Source organism: Thamnophis elegans, chromosome 5, assembly GCF_009769535.1.
Source record: "Thamnophis elegans isolate rThaEle1 chromosome 5, rThaEle1.pri, whole genome shotgun sequence".
Classification (NCBI taxonomy): Eukaryota; Metazoa; Chordata; class Lepidosauria; order Squamata; family Colubridae; genus Thamnophis; species Thamnophis elegans.
In genome coordinates this window covers 63786359-63808744 of record NC_045545.1, presented here as the reverse complement: position 1 = coordinate 63808744, position 22386 = coordinate 63786359, and the positions used below count along the sequence as shown (strand labels likewise).

Genomic DNA, 22386 nt, shown 5'->3' with positions numbered 1-22386 from the left:
CTGAACCATTCAAGGCACATACATAGTGATTACTGGTTTGTGCTAGCCTACATTTCTTAGATTTATGAATTCATTGTTTCTAAAGCTCACTGACTATCTTTTCTTTGCCCTTTGGAACAAGACTACTAATTAAATTAAACTTGACCATGACTTTGTCTTTTAGTGAAACATCATGCACATGGCAAAGTATAATTTCTTTTTCTTAGCATAAATGTCAGTGAAAAAAGACAAAACTGAATGCAAAATATTTCATTTTTCATAGAATAATTTATTATTATAAAACAATTTTCCCCAGGAAATTGGGGTAACTCATACCTATCTGTAAAAAATGCACTTCTCCCAATGGATAGTCAATCCCATTTCAAAATTAAAGTTACAACTTTAAGAAATGAAATTAGGGGCAAGTCAAAGAAAAGCAAAACTGGATTTCATGAAACTCAAAATAAATTTCTCAAGCAATGCTTTAGGATAAGAAAAGCCTGTCATGGAATCCTGTGAATATTCATTTTAATAATTAAATTAAGTTTAGTACAATGAGTTACTTTCATGTAAATAATAGGATCACAGATCAGAACTTATGAGAGGAAAAACCCAACTTTCAAGCTGTGTCTCCAAAACTTACTACTGCAGTTGTTTTCACCTTTTCTTTGCTACACACTTCGAAGTGGAACCAAGTGAGATTCAGGAATCCAGAGTTAAGAGTGGAACTCAAGAGAAACAGAGGAAGCTATAAATTTGCAATATGAGTTGTTTTTTCTAGCTGGTTCTGTGTATGGATTAAGGGGTTTAGGAAAACTTGCTTTATCTGCAACAATAGCTAGGCATAAGTTTTGGGAAAATTCAAAATAAGGCAAGATGGTGTTTGTGTAGTTGGTATCATCTTTTCCAGACCATTCTGTAATTTTAACCTTTCAAGGAACCTATTCTGCATTAAATAAAAACTTATGCAACTGAAACAAATCTCTTTCATACCAAATTAGGAAAGTTATTCATATTCTCTATAAGATAACCTTTTTGAGAACGTCTTTACCAAAATTCATCTGGTAAACTTTTAATCCATTTTTATTTACCTCCAGTGTTACATTACACAACACATATCTTTAGAATACTTTTACCTCTTTCTCTTTGTAAGAGAAGCAGACTTAGGCTGTTTTTTAAAAAATATGAATAATTTTATATATGCAAAACAATCTTTCTGCATAATTCGGTTGTGGAATATGGAAAAAAGATAAATCACTGATTTGGGATTATCCTACTGTTAATAAGCCAGTTAACAATAAGGTATTTTACTAGCCTATTTGTATTGGAAAATGTCAAAATAAGGGGGGGGGGGAAGCTGGTATCCAGACAATGGCATTCCATATGATGGACTTAACTGCTGTAACTGGGTATGTTGGGGATCCAACATGCAACATCAGAAATGAGAGAGAGAGGGGGGGAGGGAGGGAGGGAGGGAGGGAGGGAGGGAGGGAGGGAGAGAGAGAGAGAATATGAATGAATATCACTGGATCTTTACTCCATTACCCATTCTTGCAACTTCTCCAGCTTTGTTTTTGTCACAAAGCTGTTATCTGAAATGTACTTATTGTAAATTTGTACAATGACATCATGAGACATCTTGAACCTATCAACTCTATCCATATCCAAAAACATGTTTCATTGTATTTTTAAGAACTGAACAAAACTTGGGAAGGCTCAGGAGGTGATTTTTCTATTCCCCCCCCCAACTCAGCAAACGGTGTATCCAGAATGAAGAATGAGTTGTTATGGCATGCACAACCCTGCCTTGAGGAACAGAAGTCTGCTGTCAGCAGAAATTATCTTTCTCCAACTGGAAGAGTGGAACATCACAGCCAGCATTTTTACAGACTCATTATTTCACCTTCTGCACAGATCAAGGTCAGAGCCCTGGGGTAGCTGCTCATCACAGCACAGGGAAGCACCAATTCAGTCTATGTCCATAATTCTGCTGCACACTGAAGTTCTATCCATCATCTAACCAGGAGCAGAAACCAGAGCCTAAACTTGTTTCTGGGTGATGACATCATGAATGCATTCATATAGATAAATATATTTATCCTAGAGGAATGAGGGGGTGGGGAGAGAGAAAGAGACACATAATACATGAGATAATGCAGATAAGCAAGATTTTTTTTAAAAAAAAATGTATTGATACTAGGGTGGGAGGGAGGGAGAAGCATATTCCTGAAGGCCATCACACCACACTAGGAAATACAGGTTCAGGCTAGAAGTGGTAATGTAGCATGAAGAGCTTCATATATTATCAGCATCTGCTACTGTTTTATGGTTGCAGGGGGAAAAAACCAAACCAACCACAGACTGACCACTTTGCTACATATGTGAACGTTTCCAAGGCTAAACTAATGGTCATTTCTACCCTTATCTCCTCCTTGTTGTATTCTACAAGGCAGAGCCAGGGAGTTCTTTGATTAAATAAACTTGCATAAGTGTCACAGAGCTAAGTATAAAATCTATGCAGTACGTATTTTACATCCATATTTTAAGTTTCAGTCTGGGAACAGGTTGCATGCAACACCCTCTGGTGGCACAATATTGTCTTTCAACTCCCTGAAAGATTTACTCTTGTAGAAGCTCAAGGTAGTGCATAAATATAATGAAGTGGCATTTGAAAATACATGACTGAAAGTGTATACAACATATCATTCAATACAATAAATAGGCATTTGTCTTGTCTGCACAATAAAAAGCCTGTGTTTTATTCACAGTAAGGTCCATATATTTTCCTAGTTCTGACTGCAACATTTTGATTTGAGAAGCTGCAATTCTTCTCCAGATTGCGTATTTCTTTCTGCATTGCATGTGGAAGGGATATGAACCACCAATGGCTGTAGTGTAGCCCAATATACCTGGAAGGCATCAATTGGATAAGGCTAACCTAAAACAATGACTTGTTCTTGCCATGGTGGTGAACAAGCCAAAAATGCATCTCAAATGTTCCTGATAAGAATGTTCTGGAGCACATCTGATACATTTTGGTTTCTTTTAGCTTTATTTAAAAACAAGCATATTTGGTCATCAGAAAAGATATCCGCACAGTTAAGGGGACAATGGCCTGTGCAGGGATAGGCTTTAAGGGCATAGCAATCATGATGAGTCTAGAGCAGTGTGTCTCAACCTTGGCGACTTTAAGTCCTGTGGACTTCAACTCCCAGAATCCCCCAGCCAGCACAGTCGCCAAGGTTGAGAAACACTGGTCTAGAGGTTGGAATCTTCTTTTGCTGATCCAGCTGTCTGTTTTACTTACCAATGATGGTGTCATGAGACAACAGCTCCTCACCAGCCGCAAAACAACACCGTACACATCCACATTTTTCTCTCCTTTCATCTGCTGCAGCAGAGTATCTAAGGCAATGAGTATGCCCATCTGGCCTATACCTCCCGAACTGGGAAAGAAGTAAGAATTAGTAGGGGTTGACATATAACTATTATATAAGGTAAAGGTTCCCCCAGCACATATGTGCTAGTCGTTCCCGACTCTAGGGAGCAGTACTCATCTCCGTTTCAAAGCCAAAGAGCCTGCGCTGTCCAAAGACGTCTCCGTGGTCATGTGGCCAGCATGACTAAATACCGACGGCGCATGGAACGCTGTTACCTTCCCACCAAAGGTGGTTCCTATTTTTTTACTTGCATTTTTTACATGCTTTCGAACTGCTAGGTTGGCAGAAGCTGGGACAGGTAATGGGATTTTATTGGCACTAGGGATTTGACTCACTGAAATGCCGACCTTTCTGATAGACAAGCTCAGCGTCTTAGCCATTGAGCCACCACATCCCTAATTGTTGTATACTGACGTCCAATCTAGACAACAGGGAGTATTTAGTATTTACTGAGTATTTAGTATTTAAATGAGTATTTAGTATTTAGTATTTAAGAGCCAAGGTGGCGCAGTGGTTAAATGCAGCACTGCAGGCTACTGCTAGATCAGCAGTTCAGCGGTTCAAATCTCACCGGCTCAAGGTTGACTCAGCCTTCCATCCTTCCGAGGTGGGTAAAATGAGGACCCAGATTGTTGGGGGCAATATGCTGACTCTGTAAACCGCTTAGAGAGGGCTGAAAGCCCTAGGAAGCGGTATATAAGTCTACTGCTATTGCTATTGCTATTACCAATCCAAGACTGACACCCAAGAAAGATACCCTTGACCCAGGATGGGATTTGGGCTCTTACCTGCAATGCAGAACTAAAGGGCTGGTCCTCTTCCGGTATGGCACTAGCTGTCTGACAACTGTGAGAAAACCCACCAGAACCTCAGGATCTGGCAACTCTTCTCCTTCCCCCAAAGGAAATCGGAACTGTTGCAACACTCTTTCCTTTGCCTTTTTCTCCTGACAAAGCAATGAGGCATCAGTGTAAGCACAGTACACGAATTAAAAATTCAGTGTAACTCAGAAGCTTAGCTACAATTGAGGAGGAGTAAGCTATAAGCACACCGCGAGTTCAAAAGCAAAGAAATCAAGACAGTGCGTGTTCATCCTCTACCATAAGGAGAATCAGGAACAGCAAACAGGAGTTTAACTAACTCTACAGGATTCCATTTACTTTCACTTCACATGGAAACAACGGGGCTTCTACTTCCTTATCTCCAACCAGCATTAAACATAACCAGAACTTATAGTTCTGTCTAGTGTGTGTGTGTGTACACATACATACATACATACACACACACACATATATTTGTGTATGTGTGCGTGCGTATGCATATATATTCACAAGATAAATAAATAAAAGTCACATACAATAAAACAAAATTTCAAGAATATGAGCATGTAAAACCAATAAAAAGAATCCCAAATCAAGAAAGGATCTTGGCGAAGTGGTGTTCTTCACTTAAAACATGGTAATTAGTTTCTAAGCATGGAACAGATACATTTAATTTATCCAAGAAAGCAACAACAACACTTGAGTTCCTCCAAAGAAAATAAAACATCTCCCACATTATCTTCCTAGTTTTGCATCGACTGGCAATTCCAGATACATTAAAGTACTATCTGAAGAATAAAAAAGGTCCATCTACCACCATGAGCCACAAACTGAAAAAGAGGGAAGTTAACATCTTCAGCCTCTGAAATTTACTTAGTTCACAAGCATCTCTAGTCAAGCTCATTTAAACATCCACGTGCTGTGCCAGCAAGCTATCTCTGTGCATTAGTGTTCATGTTTCCATGACAGTCCACTGACCAACTCACGTACATATTTTAGTCTGAGCTGAACACAAGGCCATCCTGAAATGATCTTTTCAGGCCCTTGCTGTATGGTGAGCATCTCTGTGCAGACAGGTTCACCCTCCGATGGCCAGCATGATTTATCTGGAGCCTATGGGGAAAAAGGAGCACGACAGTAACAAATCTGTGTTTCCAGTAGGACCAATAGCATAGTTATTACTGGTTATTCAAAATCTCTGAGTCAAGAAAAGATACATACAATCAAATTCCTATTCCCCTCATAAAATTCATAACACTAGAATACACAGCCAAATGATTGTCATTTGTTGTTACTGAAGTAATGCTTCTCACATGAATATTTTGGCAGAGCTCATTCAAAACCCATCCTCATTTCTTTAAAACAAGCAGGTGTCCTTTTGTTATCACTGTGATGCTAATAAACAAGGCAGTCTTCACCCTACTAGAGATTCTACAGACGGACTCCTAAACATGGTAGCAGGGATAGTTATTTAATGGCATAATTTGCCTGTTGCCAATTTGAGGCAGCTAATATTTTAAAAAAAAGGAAAAAAAAACCTTGTCTTTGTCCTTAAAGAAAAATAAACAAACCCTCTCATAAAATAAATACAACATCAGCATAATACAAAAAAGAGGAAATATTCAAAGTCATGGACTTGCCCAGTTCAAGTCTTGAATCACAGTTTGGAACAGTCAGGCCTTAAGTGCTCTCCTGGAACCCACAAGGGATGGAACAGACTAGATCTCTGTAGAGAAGGGATTCCAGTGTGGGAGTACAATGGAAAATGCCTATTTCTGAGGTAATATCTGATGGTATAGAAAGGACTTATAGAAGGAGTTGGCACTATTCAATTGGCTCATAAAAGGTAAAGGTAAAGGTTCCCTTGCACATGCATGCTAGTTATTCCCGACTCTAGGGGGCGGTGTTCATCTCCATTTCAAAGCCGAAGAGCCAGCGCTGTCCGAAGATGTCTCTGTGGTCATGTGGCTGGCATGACTAAATGCCAAAGATGCACGGAGCGCTGTTACCTTCTCACTGAAGGTGATTCCTATTTTTCTACTTGCATTTTTACGTGCTTTTGTACTGCTAGGTTGGCAGAAGCTGGGACAGGTAATGGCAGCTCACTCTGTTACATGGCGCTAGAGATTCGAACTGCCGACCTTTCTGATCGACAAGCTCAGCATCTTAGCCACTGAGCCACAGGTCCCCAATTGGCTCATATGGGCAGATAAATAATCGAAATGCTTCCACAAATAACCAAAATCATATATGGCCTTGAAGGTGACAACTGAATTGCATCCAAAGTTGTCTGACAGCCACTGCAGTTCCCAGAGCAGTGAGATATACAATCATAATCCAGGCCGCTGCATTCTGAAACAGCTGTAGCAGCTTCCAAGTGCTTTTAAACGGCAGCTTTTGTGTTATTTAGGCAGGAGGTGACTAAGTCATGAGTGACTGTGAGCAGGAATTTTTCTCATGAGTCATAACTAAGAAGGATGGTATGTCACAAGCCTTTGGCCCTCTTCATGAGGTAACATCACACTTCCCACTTTCATGGAAGGATGACTCTTATGTAGTTATCTTAGTAGCATTTCCATCAATCTTAAGTATAAACCCCTCATATTATTCTGCATTGCTGAATCATTTAATACCATTATCCCAGAATAGCCCCTCTTTAGTATTCTGTGAACTTATGTGTTGACTATCTTACCGGACTATTCATCTGCCTGGGTAGCAAAGTGATGATAGTGTGGACACCACGTTCCCAGATTAATCCCCAGAACTCCTCCAGGGCCAGTTTGTCAGGTCCGTCTATAGCAATATAGTCCTTGGCTGAATTGCAGCCCTATCATATTAAAAAGACATAAACTAATTAACAACACAAGAGTTTTGTTTATATAAATTGCTTGTAAAAAACAAGTGCAAAAATTATGGAAGCAAATGACACTAGGCAGGTTTGGTCTAATATTGGGATAACAAGGTAAACCTCATCTAAGTCTGATCTAAGTTTTAACATGCTATTATAAAACTACAAGTGAGTTACACAATTGAGTTGTAAATGCCAGGAGTTGCTGAAACTAGTACTAGAACCAAAATATTCTGCCTCCAATATAAGTAGCCTTATGGTTGGGCAGGATGTGTCAGCAACTGGGAATACAGAAGGATAAGGCTCTATGTATGCGGCAGTCAGTTTTCCCCACTTAATCCATCAGTTATTGTACAGTAGTACTCTGCAGACAAATGAAAGACATTATGTCAGTGATGACATAAGATTTGGTTTCCACACTGAAATATAAATTGTAAGGGCATCATTTTATCCTTTGTCAATGATAGCAAAAAAGTATCATGGAAAACAAGAATTTTTTTTTAGCTTTTTCCACAGCAAGCATAATTTTATAAACTTTTATCATATCCTCTTTGCTTACTTTTACCTAAAGTATGCATAGTAACTGTCCTCACAGAGAAGTTGATTCAATTATGGATTCTTTTGGTAGCCTTTGTGGAATGCTGAACGTTCTTTTGCTTTGAGTAAATTTCTACCAATGCAACTAAAGTGGCATTTAACAATTTGGCAAAAAATAGTATCTCGTGGGATATGTTGGATATCTTTACCTCCTACAGTTTATACATTAATACATTTTTATACCTGTTTTGGCTCAAGTCACTAGATCCAATCTGACAGCTTTACTCTAGATTATCAAGACACTTTGGATTTCTAAATATGCCCTCAAAAGCATTTGCAAATGATTCCTGAATTATGTCATTATTATGTTAATTTGCATGCTTTGATATTGAATTTTCTTCATCAATATTTTTGTTATTAATAGACATATTGAGCTAAGATTTTCTGCATAATCCATTATCTGTTCCCACCTTGACAAGAATTATTGTGTAATAATAATAATTGCAAAAGACAACTTTACTTGGAACACCTTACATCCTGTGACAATACCTTTATACAGTGTGTGCGTGTGTGTGTGTGTACATGCAGACAGACAATAAGGCCAAAGTGGTCCTAGTGGTGGTAAGAGTACTCATGGCTGTGACTCCTAAGCTGGAAGAGTGGCTCCTATGGAGCTCACGTACAACACCAGAGCTCTCTGTCCAGAAGAGGAACAAGTAAGATACTGCACAGAACCTTCAAATGTCTGGTCCCAGGTAGAGGACCCAATATTGGGGAAGACCAGAGGTGAGTCACTTCCAGTTTGGCCTGGATCTGGTGAACCAGAAGTGGCAGTGGCAGAAGACTCTGCCCACCTGCCTGAACACTTCTGAGCATGTGAAGAAGCATCATGAGTGAACAAGCAAACTGGTAGTAAAATAAATAGGAACCCCACCACTGGGGAAGATACACACACACACTACATAGGGGCAAGAATGGGACTTTTACTTGTAAGCCGCCCTGAGTCTCTTTGAGAGTGGGCGGCATACAAATTAATTAAATAATAATAATTAAATAATAATTTTAAACTATATATTAATATATGTCTTTTAGATTAATAGAAAAATTAATATGCATGTGAATTATTCCTTTTATAAATAAAACAAGCAGCAAAGAAATATTTTTGCAATAACAGAAAGCAGAAAGAAGAGAATATAAAGTATAGTGGACTCACAGGGATGAACCAGACATGTGCAAGATCTGAGAATGGATCTCGATCCAGTGGTAAAAACTTCACTTTAGAGCGATCATCTGCAAAAGAGACTTAGCGTGAAGGACAATGGTTGGAAGATATTAGGTATCATGTTCAGTTGAGTGCATACAGCACTAAGCTTATCACCACATCTCTTTTATCTCAGCCGAGTTAATTTAGCTCTTTTGTTATAGTTCTTGCTATGGACTCTACAAGTCTCAGAGCAATTAGCTTTTTTATGTCAAGGATTTTGCTTAGGCTGTAACTTTTTTTTCTGAGGAAGCCTAACCTCTGGGAGAGCCACAACTAAAGCAATGACTTCCTACAAATTGCTGGACTATCATACTGACCATGATATCCTTCTGAGATACACCTTTAATATTTACAGGATAATTGACCAAGGTTATCAATAGGTTTGGGATTTGATATTACCAGTATGCTGATGATACTCAATTATATTTTTTGATCTTGGAATGGCTAAGAGTTCCATTACCTGAAGACTGGGCAAGAGAAACTGTCTCTGACTCAATCCTACCAAGACTGAATAGCTTGGGTATTTGAGCTCTCCTGATCTGGGGATATTTCAGAGGAATACTTTAATTTGACACAGGGATCAGTACATTGATTCCTCAAACTTTCCAATCTGCCTTATCAAATAACCAATCACAGCTGCATAAATCCAGACAATGTATATACTTTAATTAAGAAAGACAAAGTGTTTCTCACCATTTAACAATTGCTAGGTTGATATGGGCAAAAGTTCTTTGAGGAACAAATAATAGAACAAAAATAGTGATTGGAAAGTCCAGACCTTATAAGCACCCCATCATACATGCTTATGAAATTAATGGCAAATTTCAATCAGAGAAAACTTTATATTACTGCCCTTATAGCATCATATGGAAAGGTCATAGGGCAGCAGCTCAGCATGATCCCAATTCGGATGCATATGAAAGTCATGATGTGGGGACAGCACGATTTATGCTGATACGATTTACTTCTCTATGATTACCTTGGACTCTGACTCCATAGGAAATCACAGCTGAGTGGCTATGTGGATGAGTCCTTTGTTCTCCTTAAGCAAACATCTAAGACATGTTTTTATTGGCTACAAAACTCTATCACTCACATGGTATCTTGCTGGAGCTAAGGTTGATTTGCTGATTGACAGAGGGTGGTATGGCAGAATTTATTTCCTCTTTTGCAACTTCCAAGAGCATCTGCTGAAGACAAATGCAGTAGAAAAGGAAAACTTAAGACTAGAAAATTGCTAGGTAAAGGTAAAGATTCCCCTCGCACAAATGTGCTAGTCGTTTCCAGCTCTAGGGGCGGTGCTCATCTCTGTTTCAAAGCTGAAGAGCCAGGGCTGTCCGAAGATGCCTCTGTGGTCATGTGGTTGGCATGACTAAATGCTGAAGGTGCATGGAACGCTATTACTTTACCACCAAAGGTGGTTCCTATTTTTTATACTTGCATTTTTACATGCTTTTGAACTGCTAGGTTGGCAGAAGCTGGGACAAGTAACAGGAGCTCACTCTGTTACATGGTGGTAGGGATTCGAACCGCCAAACTGCCGACCTTTCTGATTAACAAGCTCAGCCCTGGCTTAACTGACATTATTTTTATTCACAAAGAGCATGGCAAAATCCTGTCCCTGTGGGTATGAGAAGGATCAATACAGTAACTATGCTCCTCAGTATTTCCAAACATTCAGCCAAATGTCTGCAAGTCACTGGGAGTTGGGCAGCCTATAATTTATAACAAACAACAACAATAAAGGTCATATAGATTGGAATGCGCAGCTTATGTGCATTCAACACCTTATGTTTTAAACAAAAACTGTTGAGGGAGAAAAACTTTACTTGAATAAATACATGGAACAACATACCGTGTTTTCCCGAAAATAAGACAGGGTCTTGTTTTCTTTTGACTCCCAAAATAAGTGCTTGGTCTTATTTTCAGGGAGGTCTTATTATTTTGGAGATGTAGGAGGCGGCAAGTGTGGTCACCTCATGGCTGCTGCTGTGTTGCAATATTTTCAGGGAGGGCTTATTTTGGGGGAAAGGCTTATTTGAGCGCATGCACTCAAAGCCCAATTGGGCTTATTATCCGGGGAGGTCTTATTTTCAGGGAAACAGGGTAGGAAAGTAAATATAGAAAACTGAATTATATACTGAGGCTTCATTTAACCCAGTACTTTAGACACCGATTAACTGGACTTCTAAGGATTTCAGAAAGGATACTTATCAGCCCTGTCTAGTCATGTTGTTACTGCACTTGGGCCTCTGCTATGGATTTATACACAGCAAGAATTTTCCTAAACTCAACATCCTAATGCCAAAATCTTACCTCATATTCCTTTAGGAAGCCAGCATTGGACTGAGAACAGTTTTTTGCATGGTGCTGAACAAAACTTTTGAGAGAGACTGGATGGGAGCTTGAAAAGACAATAAATAAGTCTACTTATCTGCTGATTGCAGTAATTTAACATCATAGCTGACAATTTTACACAGAAAAATCAGCACCTATAAATATCCTGTACTGTTGCTTGATATTACTGTAGACATCATATTGTACTGTATGTACTGTAGACATAGAGCAGACATAAGTATGCTGGGCAAAGTACTAATGAAGATTAAGAATAAAAGTGGATAATTCTATAATTGTTCTGAAAGGAAGCTGATGTTATTGTAATGCAGGGCAGGACAAAAATATTTCATATTAGTACATTGCATGGATATCTTATTTCCAAAGGTCCTTCTCAATGTGAAATAAGTCTTAAGATTTGTTCCCCTTAGCCTTATACATGTACAAACTCTGATCAGGTACAATATAGTGCTGATCTGCTTGAAGATAAGACATAAGAAACTTTCCATGGTTGATAATTTTTGTAGGGTAAGCACTATTAGGCTAAGAATGATAGATATGATGGGAGACCTAACAAGGGATTGTATGTGTGGAAAGAAACTTACATCTCTGACAGGCCAATGAGTGGATCTTCAGAGATCTTCTCTAGGATGCAGCTATGCAGGAAAATGTATTGCCCCTGGGAAGCAGAACATATGTTTTATCTACACAGCACATTTTGAAATAGAAATGCTACATCTAATGCTACTGAGGTGCAAAACTGAGAGGTTTTTTTTCCATCCCTGTGTGGGTTATCAAAATTACAGAAAAGTTTAACCCTGGGGATTTAAGTAGGAGACAAAGATAAGCAGGACAAGTTTGAAAGACTGTAATCCAGTTGGTGATATTGTGAATGATCTCTAGATTTGATAGGATCTCGCACACCATATCTTTTCACATTTTCTATGTAGCACAATTTCCTACTGCGCCCTCATTTTGAAATACCTGCTTCTTCTAACATCTGGAACATGTCTCTGATCTCTTACAATATTTCAATTAGTTTCCTGCTGAAAATTGGCAGGACAGAGTTTTGCAACTGATCTTTAGCACCATCTCAGGGGCTGCAAACAGCCACACAAAAAGGGCAGAAAACTGTATATGGGTCATAGTCCACTCATTCCAGTGTAATACTCATCTATTTCATGTATTCATCTATTGGTGATCATCAGTTCTCATTACTGAGGTTTTAAGCTCCTCCTCATAATGAAGGATTCCAGAGATGATATTCAGCAGGCTCTGACCAGTTCTGGAGAACCGGTAGCGGAAATTTTGAATAGTTTGGAGACCCAGTAAATACCGCCTCTGACTTGTCCGCCCCCATCTATTCTCTGCCTCCCAGGTTCCAGCTGATTGGGAGGGTATCCTTCCCCTACCACGCCCACCAAGCCATGCACACAGAAATGGTAGTAAAAAATTTTTGAATCCCACCACTGAAGGATTCCTTTCCACTATAATTTCACCATCTCCACTGGTGACAAATATTTCATGGGAAGGAAAAAACTTTCTCGTATCCTTAAATAATTGGATAGTTGCAGAGCTAAGAGAGAGGTTCAGGTTTTCTCACCAGTGTCTCTATCATACAATGCCGATTCATTCGAAGACTGTAAACAGTATTGAAGATATCAACCAGCTTCTCGTGCTTTAATTGCTGTAGGAGCCGATCAAGGGCAACGAAGGTGCCGGTGCGACCCACTCCTGCACTGCAATAGAAGGAAAACCAGGGATTCTCTCAGTGAAAAGTTTCACGTTTTGGTTCATTTTACCCATCCTCACCACCATTCTTTCAAAATCCAACATACAAGCGAATTGGGCAAGAAGTAACTCTTGTTCCTTCAGAAGATGAGGAAGATGTAATACAGTTCTTGTAATTGAGACTTTCTTGTCGCCATGGTTAAAAAGCATTCCTTTGGTTTTTTTTTTTTAGCATGGGCAGTATTTTCATAGCCAAGAGTTCTACTTAACATTTCTAGGGGCTGAGGATCAATAAGTAAAGAGACACATCTCTTTATTGAACAAGGTGACTTTGAAGGAGATTTTGGAAATTTAACTGAAATATTCTAAAAAGAAAAAAAGGGAGAGAGTATTCATGGCGGTTGACTGCAACTTACCTACCATGCACCAGGATAGGTCCACATTCATTTACACTCTGCATATGTGCTCGTACCAACTCTATGAAAGCAATCATGGAGGTGGTAGACTCAGGAATACCATGATTAGGCCATGCTGTGTAGTGTAAGTGACTTAATCTTCGTTCCATATTTAGTCCTTTCTGTAATAGGAAAGGACTATGTTAATGTCTATGACAAGAGATCAGGTAATGGTCTAGGCCAACAAAGAGAATTAACAGTCTGGCAGAATCAAATGACTATGTTATCACATGTTATATCACAGACTAGGTCCTACTGTTAAAATTGCAGGTGAATACTAGCCTTGCCCTGGTATTATGTGAGATAATTTTGTTGGATTTCAACTATTGCAATGAAGAAAGCTGATCTGGGAAGGGGCCCTACTACTAAGTATCAACATCACAGCACAATGATTAACAGAACTTATTTGCTGTTTTGATTTGGGAAGATTTGGGAGTACTGTGTAGGGCTTCCACTTACATGCTGCAGTTTAAATTCACGTGTTGTCCACTCATCAGCAAAATTCTGAGCAAGCAGATGGATGCTAATTTCTCCAGAAGAGACAGGAGAGATGTCTGTTGGCCAGTAGTATTCACATAATACCTATAAAAAATAGGACAGCACATTTTCAAAAGTTTAGAAGAAAGAGTAGTTTAAACAATGTTAGTAAAAAATAGCCATGCCAACACTAAAGCATATTGTTGGTGGCTATCCTTGCTCAAGATGTTTTGTGTAATGTATATACCACATAGTAGGGATAGGCTGATTATTCCACCAATTAAAAACAGATGGAAAACAGGGTATGAGAGATCAGAGTCAGCTACCTGTTGCACCTTATGAAGAACAGTGCAATTAACATAAATCTACATCTGAAACATTAATAGATCAATGACATTCATATTTTACTGGTCAGAATTACAGAGACTGAAAATGAAACAATAATATAAGATCACAAGTAAATAACTGGGCAATGAAAACTCTTGCTCATCTACCACATATTGCCCAGAAATATACTTGTAAATCCCAACATACTATGTGACTGGCTGCAGTATGTAACATCAATATACAGTAATTCAACAACAAATGTCTGTTGAAATAACTTGCTCACCCAACTAACTCAATATCATAATTTCACAAAGCTACAATCCAATAGAAATTTTAGGAATATGTTAAGTATCTGCATACAAGGTCTAATCTAACCTTCCATTAATTAGATCTAGAAAAACAGGATTCTGACAATATTCATGAAAATAAGTCTCTCTCTCCCTCATATTTATTCAGGTCCACTCATTATTCAGAAGCATTGATGTGTCAGTGAGAAATAATAATTTCCTCTGTAGACCTACCCGTCCATTCTCCATGCCCACTGTCAACATCACAATAGTACAGATGTTCTGCTCCCATACCAGTCTCCAAAAATCATCCAGAGTTTTTTTCAAAGGCCCCTGGGTAGCAATGAACTCCTGTGGGGAGCTATAACCCTGCAACAACAGAAAGAGATTTAAATAATAAAACTGAGTATTTTTATTAGAGACAGAAACATTAGAAAACAATCCTCTGTCTTCTCCACTTAAAGAAGACTCTCTTTATTTCCCGTTGTAACTTTAAAACTTAATATAAATATGAATATGAACTAGTGAATGTTTGATATATTTCACTATTAATTTTTTGTGTGCACTTTGTGTAGGAAGTCTTTTAAATTCTTAAGTTGATGTAGTCAGCCCCCTTCAATTGATCTTCTATGTGGTTTTATAATCGACTTCCTAATTCTATAAAATCCTAGTGCTAATTTATCAACTTTCTAAATACTGATTATTCTTTTAAAATGTTTAACAACCAAACAGCAATATAGCTAAAAAGCTCCAAATCCCTTATTCCTTCATATGCCATGTTCTATAGAAATGATTTAATGTACAATATGGCAAGTAGACAGATACTTAAGAAAGAGGAAATGACCTTTCTAATAATAGTTTCCATGACAAAACAATGATAGATTGGCAAGATTAAATGAATGGAACTAATCCAATGTTATTTGGAGAAAAGGATGCTCCATATTTATTTTTTAATCAATTTCTTTGTTACTTCTATCACTGGAGTTTCCCAGAACTACATGATGCTTTAGTGGAAGGAACTTTGAAAATTCCAGAACATATCAAACTAAAATTCTGCTAAAGTATTTTTTTTTCCTGTCCAAACTAGACAGAAATCTACATGCGTCCCTAGTTATGTATGCATAAGTGCATGGAGCTGGGTTATCCTAAGGCAGGAGGCAGACTTGGATTAGAGTTCATATTGCTTCCTGCAAGAGGAGACGGCACAGTCCTTCCTCCACAACATGTCAGCTTCACAACAGACTCTTAATTTAGACATTTCCCCCTTTCCCTTCTTATTTTGCTGTTATTTCCCTGAAGATCAAGCACAAGATGCCAACAGTTTCATGGGTTGTTCACGGGAATCATACTGGAGGATCTCTCAAATGGCTTGAGTTGATGAGCCCAGGATTCTTCACCCAAAGCCATAGCTTATTTATTAAACATTGTCTTCCCCCATTCTATACTTCTCTTTCATCCAGAGACGTTTTGAGCTCAAACCATCAGAATAAAGAAGAAACACTTGGTGACTACAGTTACTTTCCTCTAGGACATTGGATGAGGAAGAAGGGAGTTGTCCCTGAGTGGAAAGGAGACCAATAGCCTTCCGCTAAATCCATCAGTTTCTTTCAAAAAGCAAACCATTTCTACTATTTTGAAAACTATGCAATACCCTCCATCCCAACCTGAGGGATTTCCTCATGGAACTGCCAGAGATAAAGCTGAAAATTTCAACTCTCCAAATATTACAGTATACAGGAATTTGTGTAACTAACTTATGATAGAAAGCTCACAAACTTCATAAGTTTATATATGAATGAAGCAGTGGTGGGTTTCAAAAATTTTTGGAACCTCTTCTGTAGGTGCGGCCTGCTTTCCGTGTCCACTGGTAGAACCTCTTCTAACTGGTTTGGTAGATTTGACGAACCGGTTCTAACAAATAGGTGCGAACTGGTAGGAACCCACCTCTGGTATGAAGCCATATATGACAGTACACAGGAATCAACCCAAATATTCCTGACTATGGTTTAAGTTTAAATTCGCCCTTTTGCCATCTCTTGCTGGCTTTGAGAGGGTTGATCTTGACTAAAGGTTCTACCTAACATTAAAACTGTGAATTCCTGCTTTGGCAGTTTCATTTCTTCCTCTGGGAGAGTTATTCTCAGTAGCTAACATGACAGGTTTTCTATTTCACACGATCTTTAATAAAATCATTAAGAACAATAGAGGCTCTAGGATGGCATTCTCCACAGGCACTCTAGACCTTCTCAAGATCCCTCCAGTAATTTCTATGACAGCTCTGGTTTTGGAATAGACAGTAAAGATATGGAGCACATCTCCAAACCCATGGGGAACAGTTCAAGGGATTTTATTTTATTGACAATGCACAAGACTTTGGCCTCAGCCATAAGAGCCTGCTTGTTGCATCCATCTTTGCTAGGTGCCAAACAGCTGTGTCAACTCATCCCCCAGAGCAAAGATAGGTCAGGCAGGGTCAAATAATCTAGCCAAACCTTTATTTTTATGCTAGTTGCTAATCTGAATAATGTCCCATTCTCACCCAGAGTGATTACTATATGATTAACAGGTCTACTAAGAGACATTGATAAAGTTCAAAGATCCCAGAAATGCTGGTAGATAGCGATGAAAAGCTGTCAAGTGGTGCTTCAAGCTCTAGAAGTGATGAAATACATTGGCATGAAGTTATGGACACCTATGTCACTTAGAAGGTATCAGAGGGCAGAAACTTCATGCCCACATGGCTGGAAAATTCTTCAGAAAATAGTCTCCAGCAAGTAGATATATAGTTACTCTCTAGATGTAGGATCCCACCTGTAGGGATACTTAATATATCCTATTAGAATACTTTGCCACTACTGTATATTGTAGACAATGAAAGTTCATTTTCTGTAGCAAAGACTGGGCATTCAGATCAGCCATTTCAGCTTACTGTTTATAGTTTTAATTTATCTTTCATATTCCTTACCTTCCAAAAGGGTAGGAGATCAAACCAAACCCTCCCACAGGATGAGCATCGGATTTAATCTTAGTCCTGCCTTAGTTCGAAATAAGAGCAGTGGTAGCGTAGTGGTTAGAATGTAGTACTGTAGGCTAACTCATTGCTCACTGCCAGGAGTTTGATTCTTACTGGCTCAAAGTTGATGCAGCCTTCCATCCTTCTGAGATCAGTCAAATGAAGACCCAGATTGTTGGGGGCAATATGCTGACTCCGTAAACCACTTAAAGAGGGTTGTAAAGCACTATGATGAAATATATACATCTAAGTGCTATTGATATTACTATTGCTACACCCATTAAGCGATGCTCTGTGTCCACTGTAGAAAATGGTTAAGTCAATGTATTCTTCCTTTCTCACTTTCAACCAAACTTCCCTGTTGTCCCATGGCTGTTTTAAGGAACGAAAAACCATCATGCCATTAATTCATCCCTCTGCAGTCCCAGGTCTCATTATTCTATCTGCTTTGTACCTTACATTAAAACTAAGATAATTCAACCATTCGTTCAAATAGAAATACAATTGCATAATCTGATTTGTTAGTCTTCCATTCCTCTCCATCTCATCTCATCTCTAGTTAACGCTGGATAATTTTTTGTTTAATTTTAACAACTTTAAGATGTATGGACTTCAACTCCCAGAATTCCCCAGAAGGAATTGAAGTCCATATATTTTAAAGTTGCTGAGGTTAAGAAATGCTGGTCTAAAGTCCAGTGGCCAGGAATGTAAAGTTGCATGGATAATAATATGGGGTGGGGAGTTATTATTTCTACCATGCCTCCCACTGCCTAGAATAGTGAAGCATAGGAATTGTTTAGGTGGGTAGGGAAGACCAAAGATCTGTAGGAGATGACAGGATCATTTCCATCTTGTAGCTTCATTCCAGCAGTGGCTAGCTGATTGCTTTAAGCCAATGCAGAATGTAAAGGAGATATAGCTTTATTTCTGCTAAGGAAAATTGATCCTATATGAGAAAGGTAATGTGCAAGTTAAGCACAGTTATTCTAACACAGGCATGCAAACATGACTGCTGTGCAAATACATACACTGTCCATGTATAACTAGACAGGCATGTGCATGCAAATATAAATTACTACATGCACACACACAAATGTGGGGGGCGGGGGACGGTAGCCTTTACCTGGATAGATCACCAGAGAGGCATGAGGATACATCCAATCTTTTTAACATACAGCTGCAATTATCAAGAAAAAGAGAAGAGAGAAGTAACATGTTTAGAGCAACAGGGCTGCTCCAGGAGAGCCCTTGCTGCATTAAATCCAAACACACCTATCCTTCTCCGGGATTAATCTCTGGTGGAAAAATCCAATTTCCACATGTTTAAGAATATACTGATTTTACATGATTCTTATTGCCTGGGTGCTGTGATGTCACCCCATCCCCGTCCCTCTTATAACAGAAGCTTTACACTTTTAAATAAAAAATATACATATAAGAAAAATGTAAGCCTTCATTTGCTACTTGAAAGCTCAAACATGAGCATCTTTTTTTATTACAAAACCAATAGATGACATATTTGACATTGTATTTAATGTTCAAACTTTTTTTTAACTTAAGGACAAATTAAGGAGAAAAAACTATCCAGGAAAGAATGTTTATATGTGGAGCTGCCTTCTCAGCAAATTATGAACAAAATATCTGGCACACAAAACTTTATCTTTCTTTTCTAGCCTCCCTTTCTTTTATTTTGCCTTGTTCGGCTTGGTATAATCTTTCTACTTATCTTACTGAAGACAAATATTGAATCTTCTATAACTATATAAAGGATAAAAGATATTCAACAAAAAGGATGTGATTAGAATTAGACTAAAACTAACTAGTTTTGAACTATCATATTTTTCAGACTATAAGATGCACATTAGCTTTAGAGGAGGAAAAAAAGGGGAAAAAATCTGCCTCCGCCTCCAGCATCCATCTGGTATTCATCTGGCTAGCATCCTTGCAACAAACAGTGAAGCCTGGTTCGCTTCAGCACGTTATCGCAGCCCCAGCACATGGCTCATGAGAGCTCCGCTCCATTGCACCCACCACTGGTCAACTGAGCCGAGCTGCTACTGCCGCTGGGGAACACTACAGCTTTCACTGCCAAGCAGCTGATTGGCGGTTGGATCGGTCTCCTGGAATATTGCCAATCACTTGTTCTAGGTGGTGGGGATCGCCGCGGCTCATTTTCTGCCGGCAAATGGGTGGTAGCGATCCCCGCAGCTTAGAACAGCTGATTGGCGCCACACGAACCTCCCTCCGCTGCAATATTCGCTCTATAAGACACAGACATTTCCACCCACTTTAAGGGGAGGAGTGCATCTTATAATCTGAAAAATAGGGTATGTGATGAATATGCCCTCTAATTTTAGTTAAATCCCTTCTTTTAGTTAAATTTTAGTTAAATCCCTTCTTTTATGCTTTGCTTATTGCCATTATTATATACAACCACATTATATGGACATGGGCACCACAGTTGTCACAATTGTCTGTATATGATTTTGCTTCCCAATTTTCTATTGTCCTACTGCTTGTCAGCCAAGAAAATCTACTCAGTTTTAATGCAATTACCCATTATATATCCTACTCGCTTTCTATCAGATAGCCAAATCTAATAAATGGCTAAATTCATTTATAAAATTTCACATGAAGTTCTTATTACAGGGAGACTAACATAATGTTCCTAATATAAAATGTGGGGCCAAGATAATGCACTTGAACTCACTGGCACAAAGTTGGCATTGATATAATCAGAATGGGGCTGTTCATCCAACAGGCTCAGCTTGACTCGAGAATAGTCATCTATAATAAAAAAAACAGAGTTAAGAGTTGTTTTAGAAGATCTACACAATATACAACATAGATAGTTGCAGAAATATAGCCCTTTTCAAGTTTATGTGCACAATTGTAAATATATGAGAACCAGCATTATTAAAGCAATGAAACCCAAGTTCAAAACCTGGAAATGCCGTATATAGGTATGTATTCTTTCCCCTAGAATCCTAAAGTAATATACAAAGCCTTCTCTTCCCAAACTTCCATAGCAACAACCCTTTGAAGAGGGTTGGCTAAGAGACACTGACTGACAGTGAGCCTCCCATCCAGGGGGAATCTATGGTTGAAGATAGCCTTAACCTGGATGTATACAATCCTAGTCCAATACTATAAAGCATTAACTAATCTATTTTCTACTGTATGAGCTTGTGCCTCTTTTTTTAAAAAATCAGATTTTTACTGAAGAGCAGAATCAAAATGCTGAGTAGTAGTCCTCAACTTATAGTCACAATTGAGCCCAATATTACTATTGTTAAGTGAAACATTTGTTAAGTGAGTTTTTCCCCTTTTTATGACTTTTCTTGCCATAGTTGTTAAATGAATTTTTGAAATTGTTAAATTAGCAATACAGTCGCTAAGTGAATCTGGCAAACTCATTGAGTTTGCTTTAAAGAAAATTTGAAAGCATGGGTGACAGATTTTCTTTTTAGCAATGTAAAACATTTCAGGGTTACTATGAATTACTGTCTTCCTTTTGGAATAATATAATCTATATCTATCTCTATATCTCTATATCTCTATATCTCTATATCTCTATATCTCTATATCTCTATATCTCTATATCTCTATATCTCTATATATCTATATATCTATATATCTTTCCCTACCTACCTACCTACCTACCTACCTCACCAGCAGTTTAAACATTAACGGCTGTGTGTTGCGTTATTTTGAGGGGACAGCACATTTACAATGTTATACAAGCCGTATACTCACTACTTTACATTGCAGCCAAGTGTCATTTCTTCAGTGTTGTCACATGAAAAGATATACTAATATTTACAAAATGTGTGGGGTGTGTGTGTGTGTGTGTGTGTAAATTCATGGGGAAAGGATGTTAATGCTATCTTAAATAATGTTTAAAAATATAGAATGTGCTTTTGAGAAATGTTGGAGAACGACTAAGCAAATAATTTGTAGAAAATGGAAATGCATTATTATTACAGGCATTAAGGATTTGATTCAAGACATGTGTAATTTATTCATTCTCAAAAAAGTGGTTTTTTTCCCCTGCAAAAATGGATGTAATATATTGCTTTGGCGCAGATTTCATGGTAGTATACCATCAAGTTTTTTCTGTTTTGATTTGAAATTTTCTTATATTATTTAATATTTACTATGTAGGTGATATGCTCAGATATTTCATTATCTTGATTTCTATTTTCCTTGTTCTCTGTGTTACGTTTGTTTGTTCCCCTTATTTAGAGTTTGTTTATAGTTATCTGGCTTTCTGTTTTTTGTACCTATAATTTTAAAAATTTGAAACAAAAGAAAAGCAAATGCTAAAAATATGTTTCTGTTGTGATCTTACATGGTAGAACATGGGGATATCGATTTTTGATGGCATTGGCTGGAACTTCAGCTTCTGTTTTTGGCTGTTCCTTTCCAACTTCTTTCAGCTCCTGTACAATGCAAAAAGGGGGGAAATCCTTTGTAGTATAGTTCTCATATTCTCAATATTTTTCCCCATTTGTTTTGAGCCAAGCTTCAATCTGAAAAAAGCATCATTTCGATATCTTCAATTACACTTCCTATAAGCTAGCACGGCCAATATCCATGCTTCTAGGAATGATGGGAATTGCATTCCAAGGGATCTAAAAATGTAGAATGAATTTGGAAAGGCAGTTGTTAAGATATATTTGAAAGAAATATTTTTCATGGTACTGAAGCTGACCAACTGTAAAACAAAAAGGATCAAATGCAAGAAATAGATGCATTCACCCTTTTCCACAACCTCTGCTAAATGTTTAAAAATGTATGTTCTAGAGCTGAAAAATGAGTTTAAATTTAACGACTCTCTGCTATTTGATACTGTATCATAGAACATTTTCCT

At 38.2% G+C, this 22386-nt stretch overlaps 1 protein-coding gene across 1 annotated transcript in view; it reads right to left on the bottom strand.

Moving 5' to 3' along the window:
- Window positions 1-247: 247 nt before the first annotated feature.
- The window catches only part of LOC116508587 (receptor-type tyrosine-protein phosphatase V-like), a 55676-nt gene continuing 33537 nt past the window's right edge, over window positions 248-22386 (bottom strand). Inside the window, exons 23-37 of the mRNA XM_032217197.1 lie at window positions 21865-21955; window positions 20224-20300; window positions 14735-14869; window positions 13869-13991; window positions 13371-13531; window positions 12827-12962; window positions 11829-11902; window positions 11206-11293; window positions 9986-10079; window positions 8839-8915; window positions 6933-7067; window positions 5231-5353; window positions 4208-4365; window positions 3287-3425; window positions 248-2079 (exon numbers count right to left, since the gene is read on the bottom strand). Of these exons, the coding sequence (XP_032073088.1) occupies window positions 2020-2079; window positions 3287-3425; window positions 4208-4365; window positions 5231-5353; window positions 6933-7067; window positions 8839-8915; window positions 9986-10079; window positions 11206-11293; window positions 11829-11902; window positions 12827-12962; window positions 13371-13531; window positions 13869-13991; window positions 14735-14869; window positions 20224-20300; window positions 21865-21955 (1671 nt within the window). The 3' untranslated portion in view covers window positions 248-2019. The remainder of the gene's footprint in view (window positions 2080-3286; window positions 3426-4207; window positions 4366-5230; window positions 5354-6932; window positions 7068-8838; window positions 8916-9985; window positions 10080-11205; window positions 11294-11828; window positions 11903-12826; window positions 12963-13370; window positions 13532-13868; window positions 13992-14734; window positions 14870-20223; window positions 20301-21864; window positions 21956-22386) is intronic.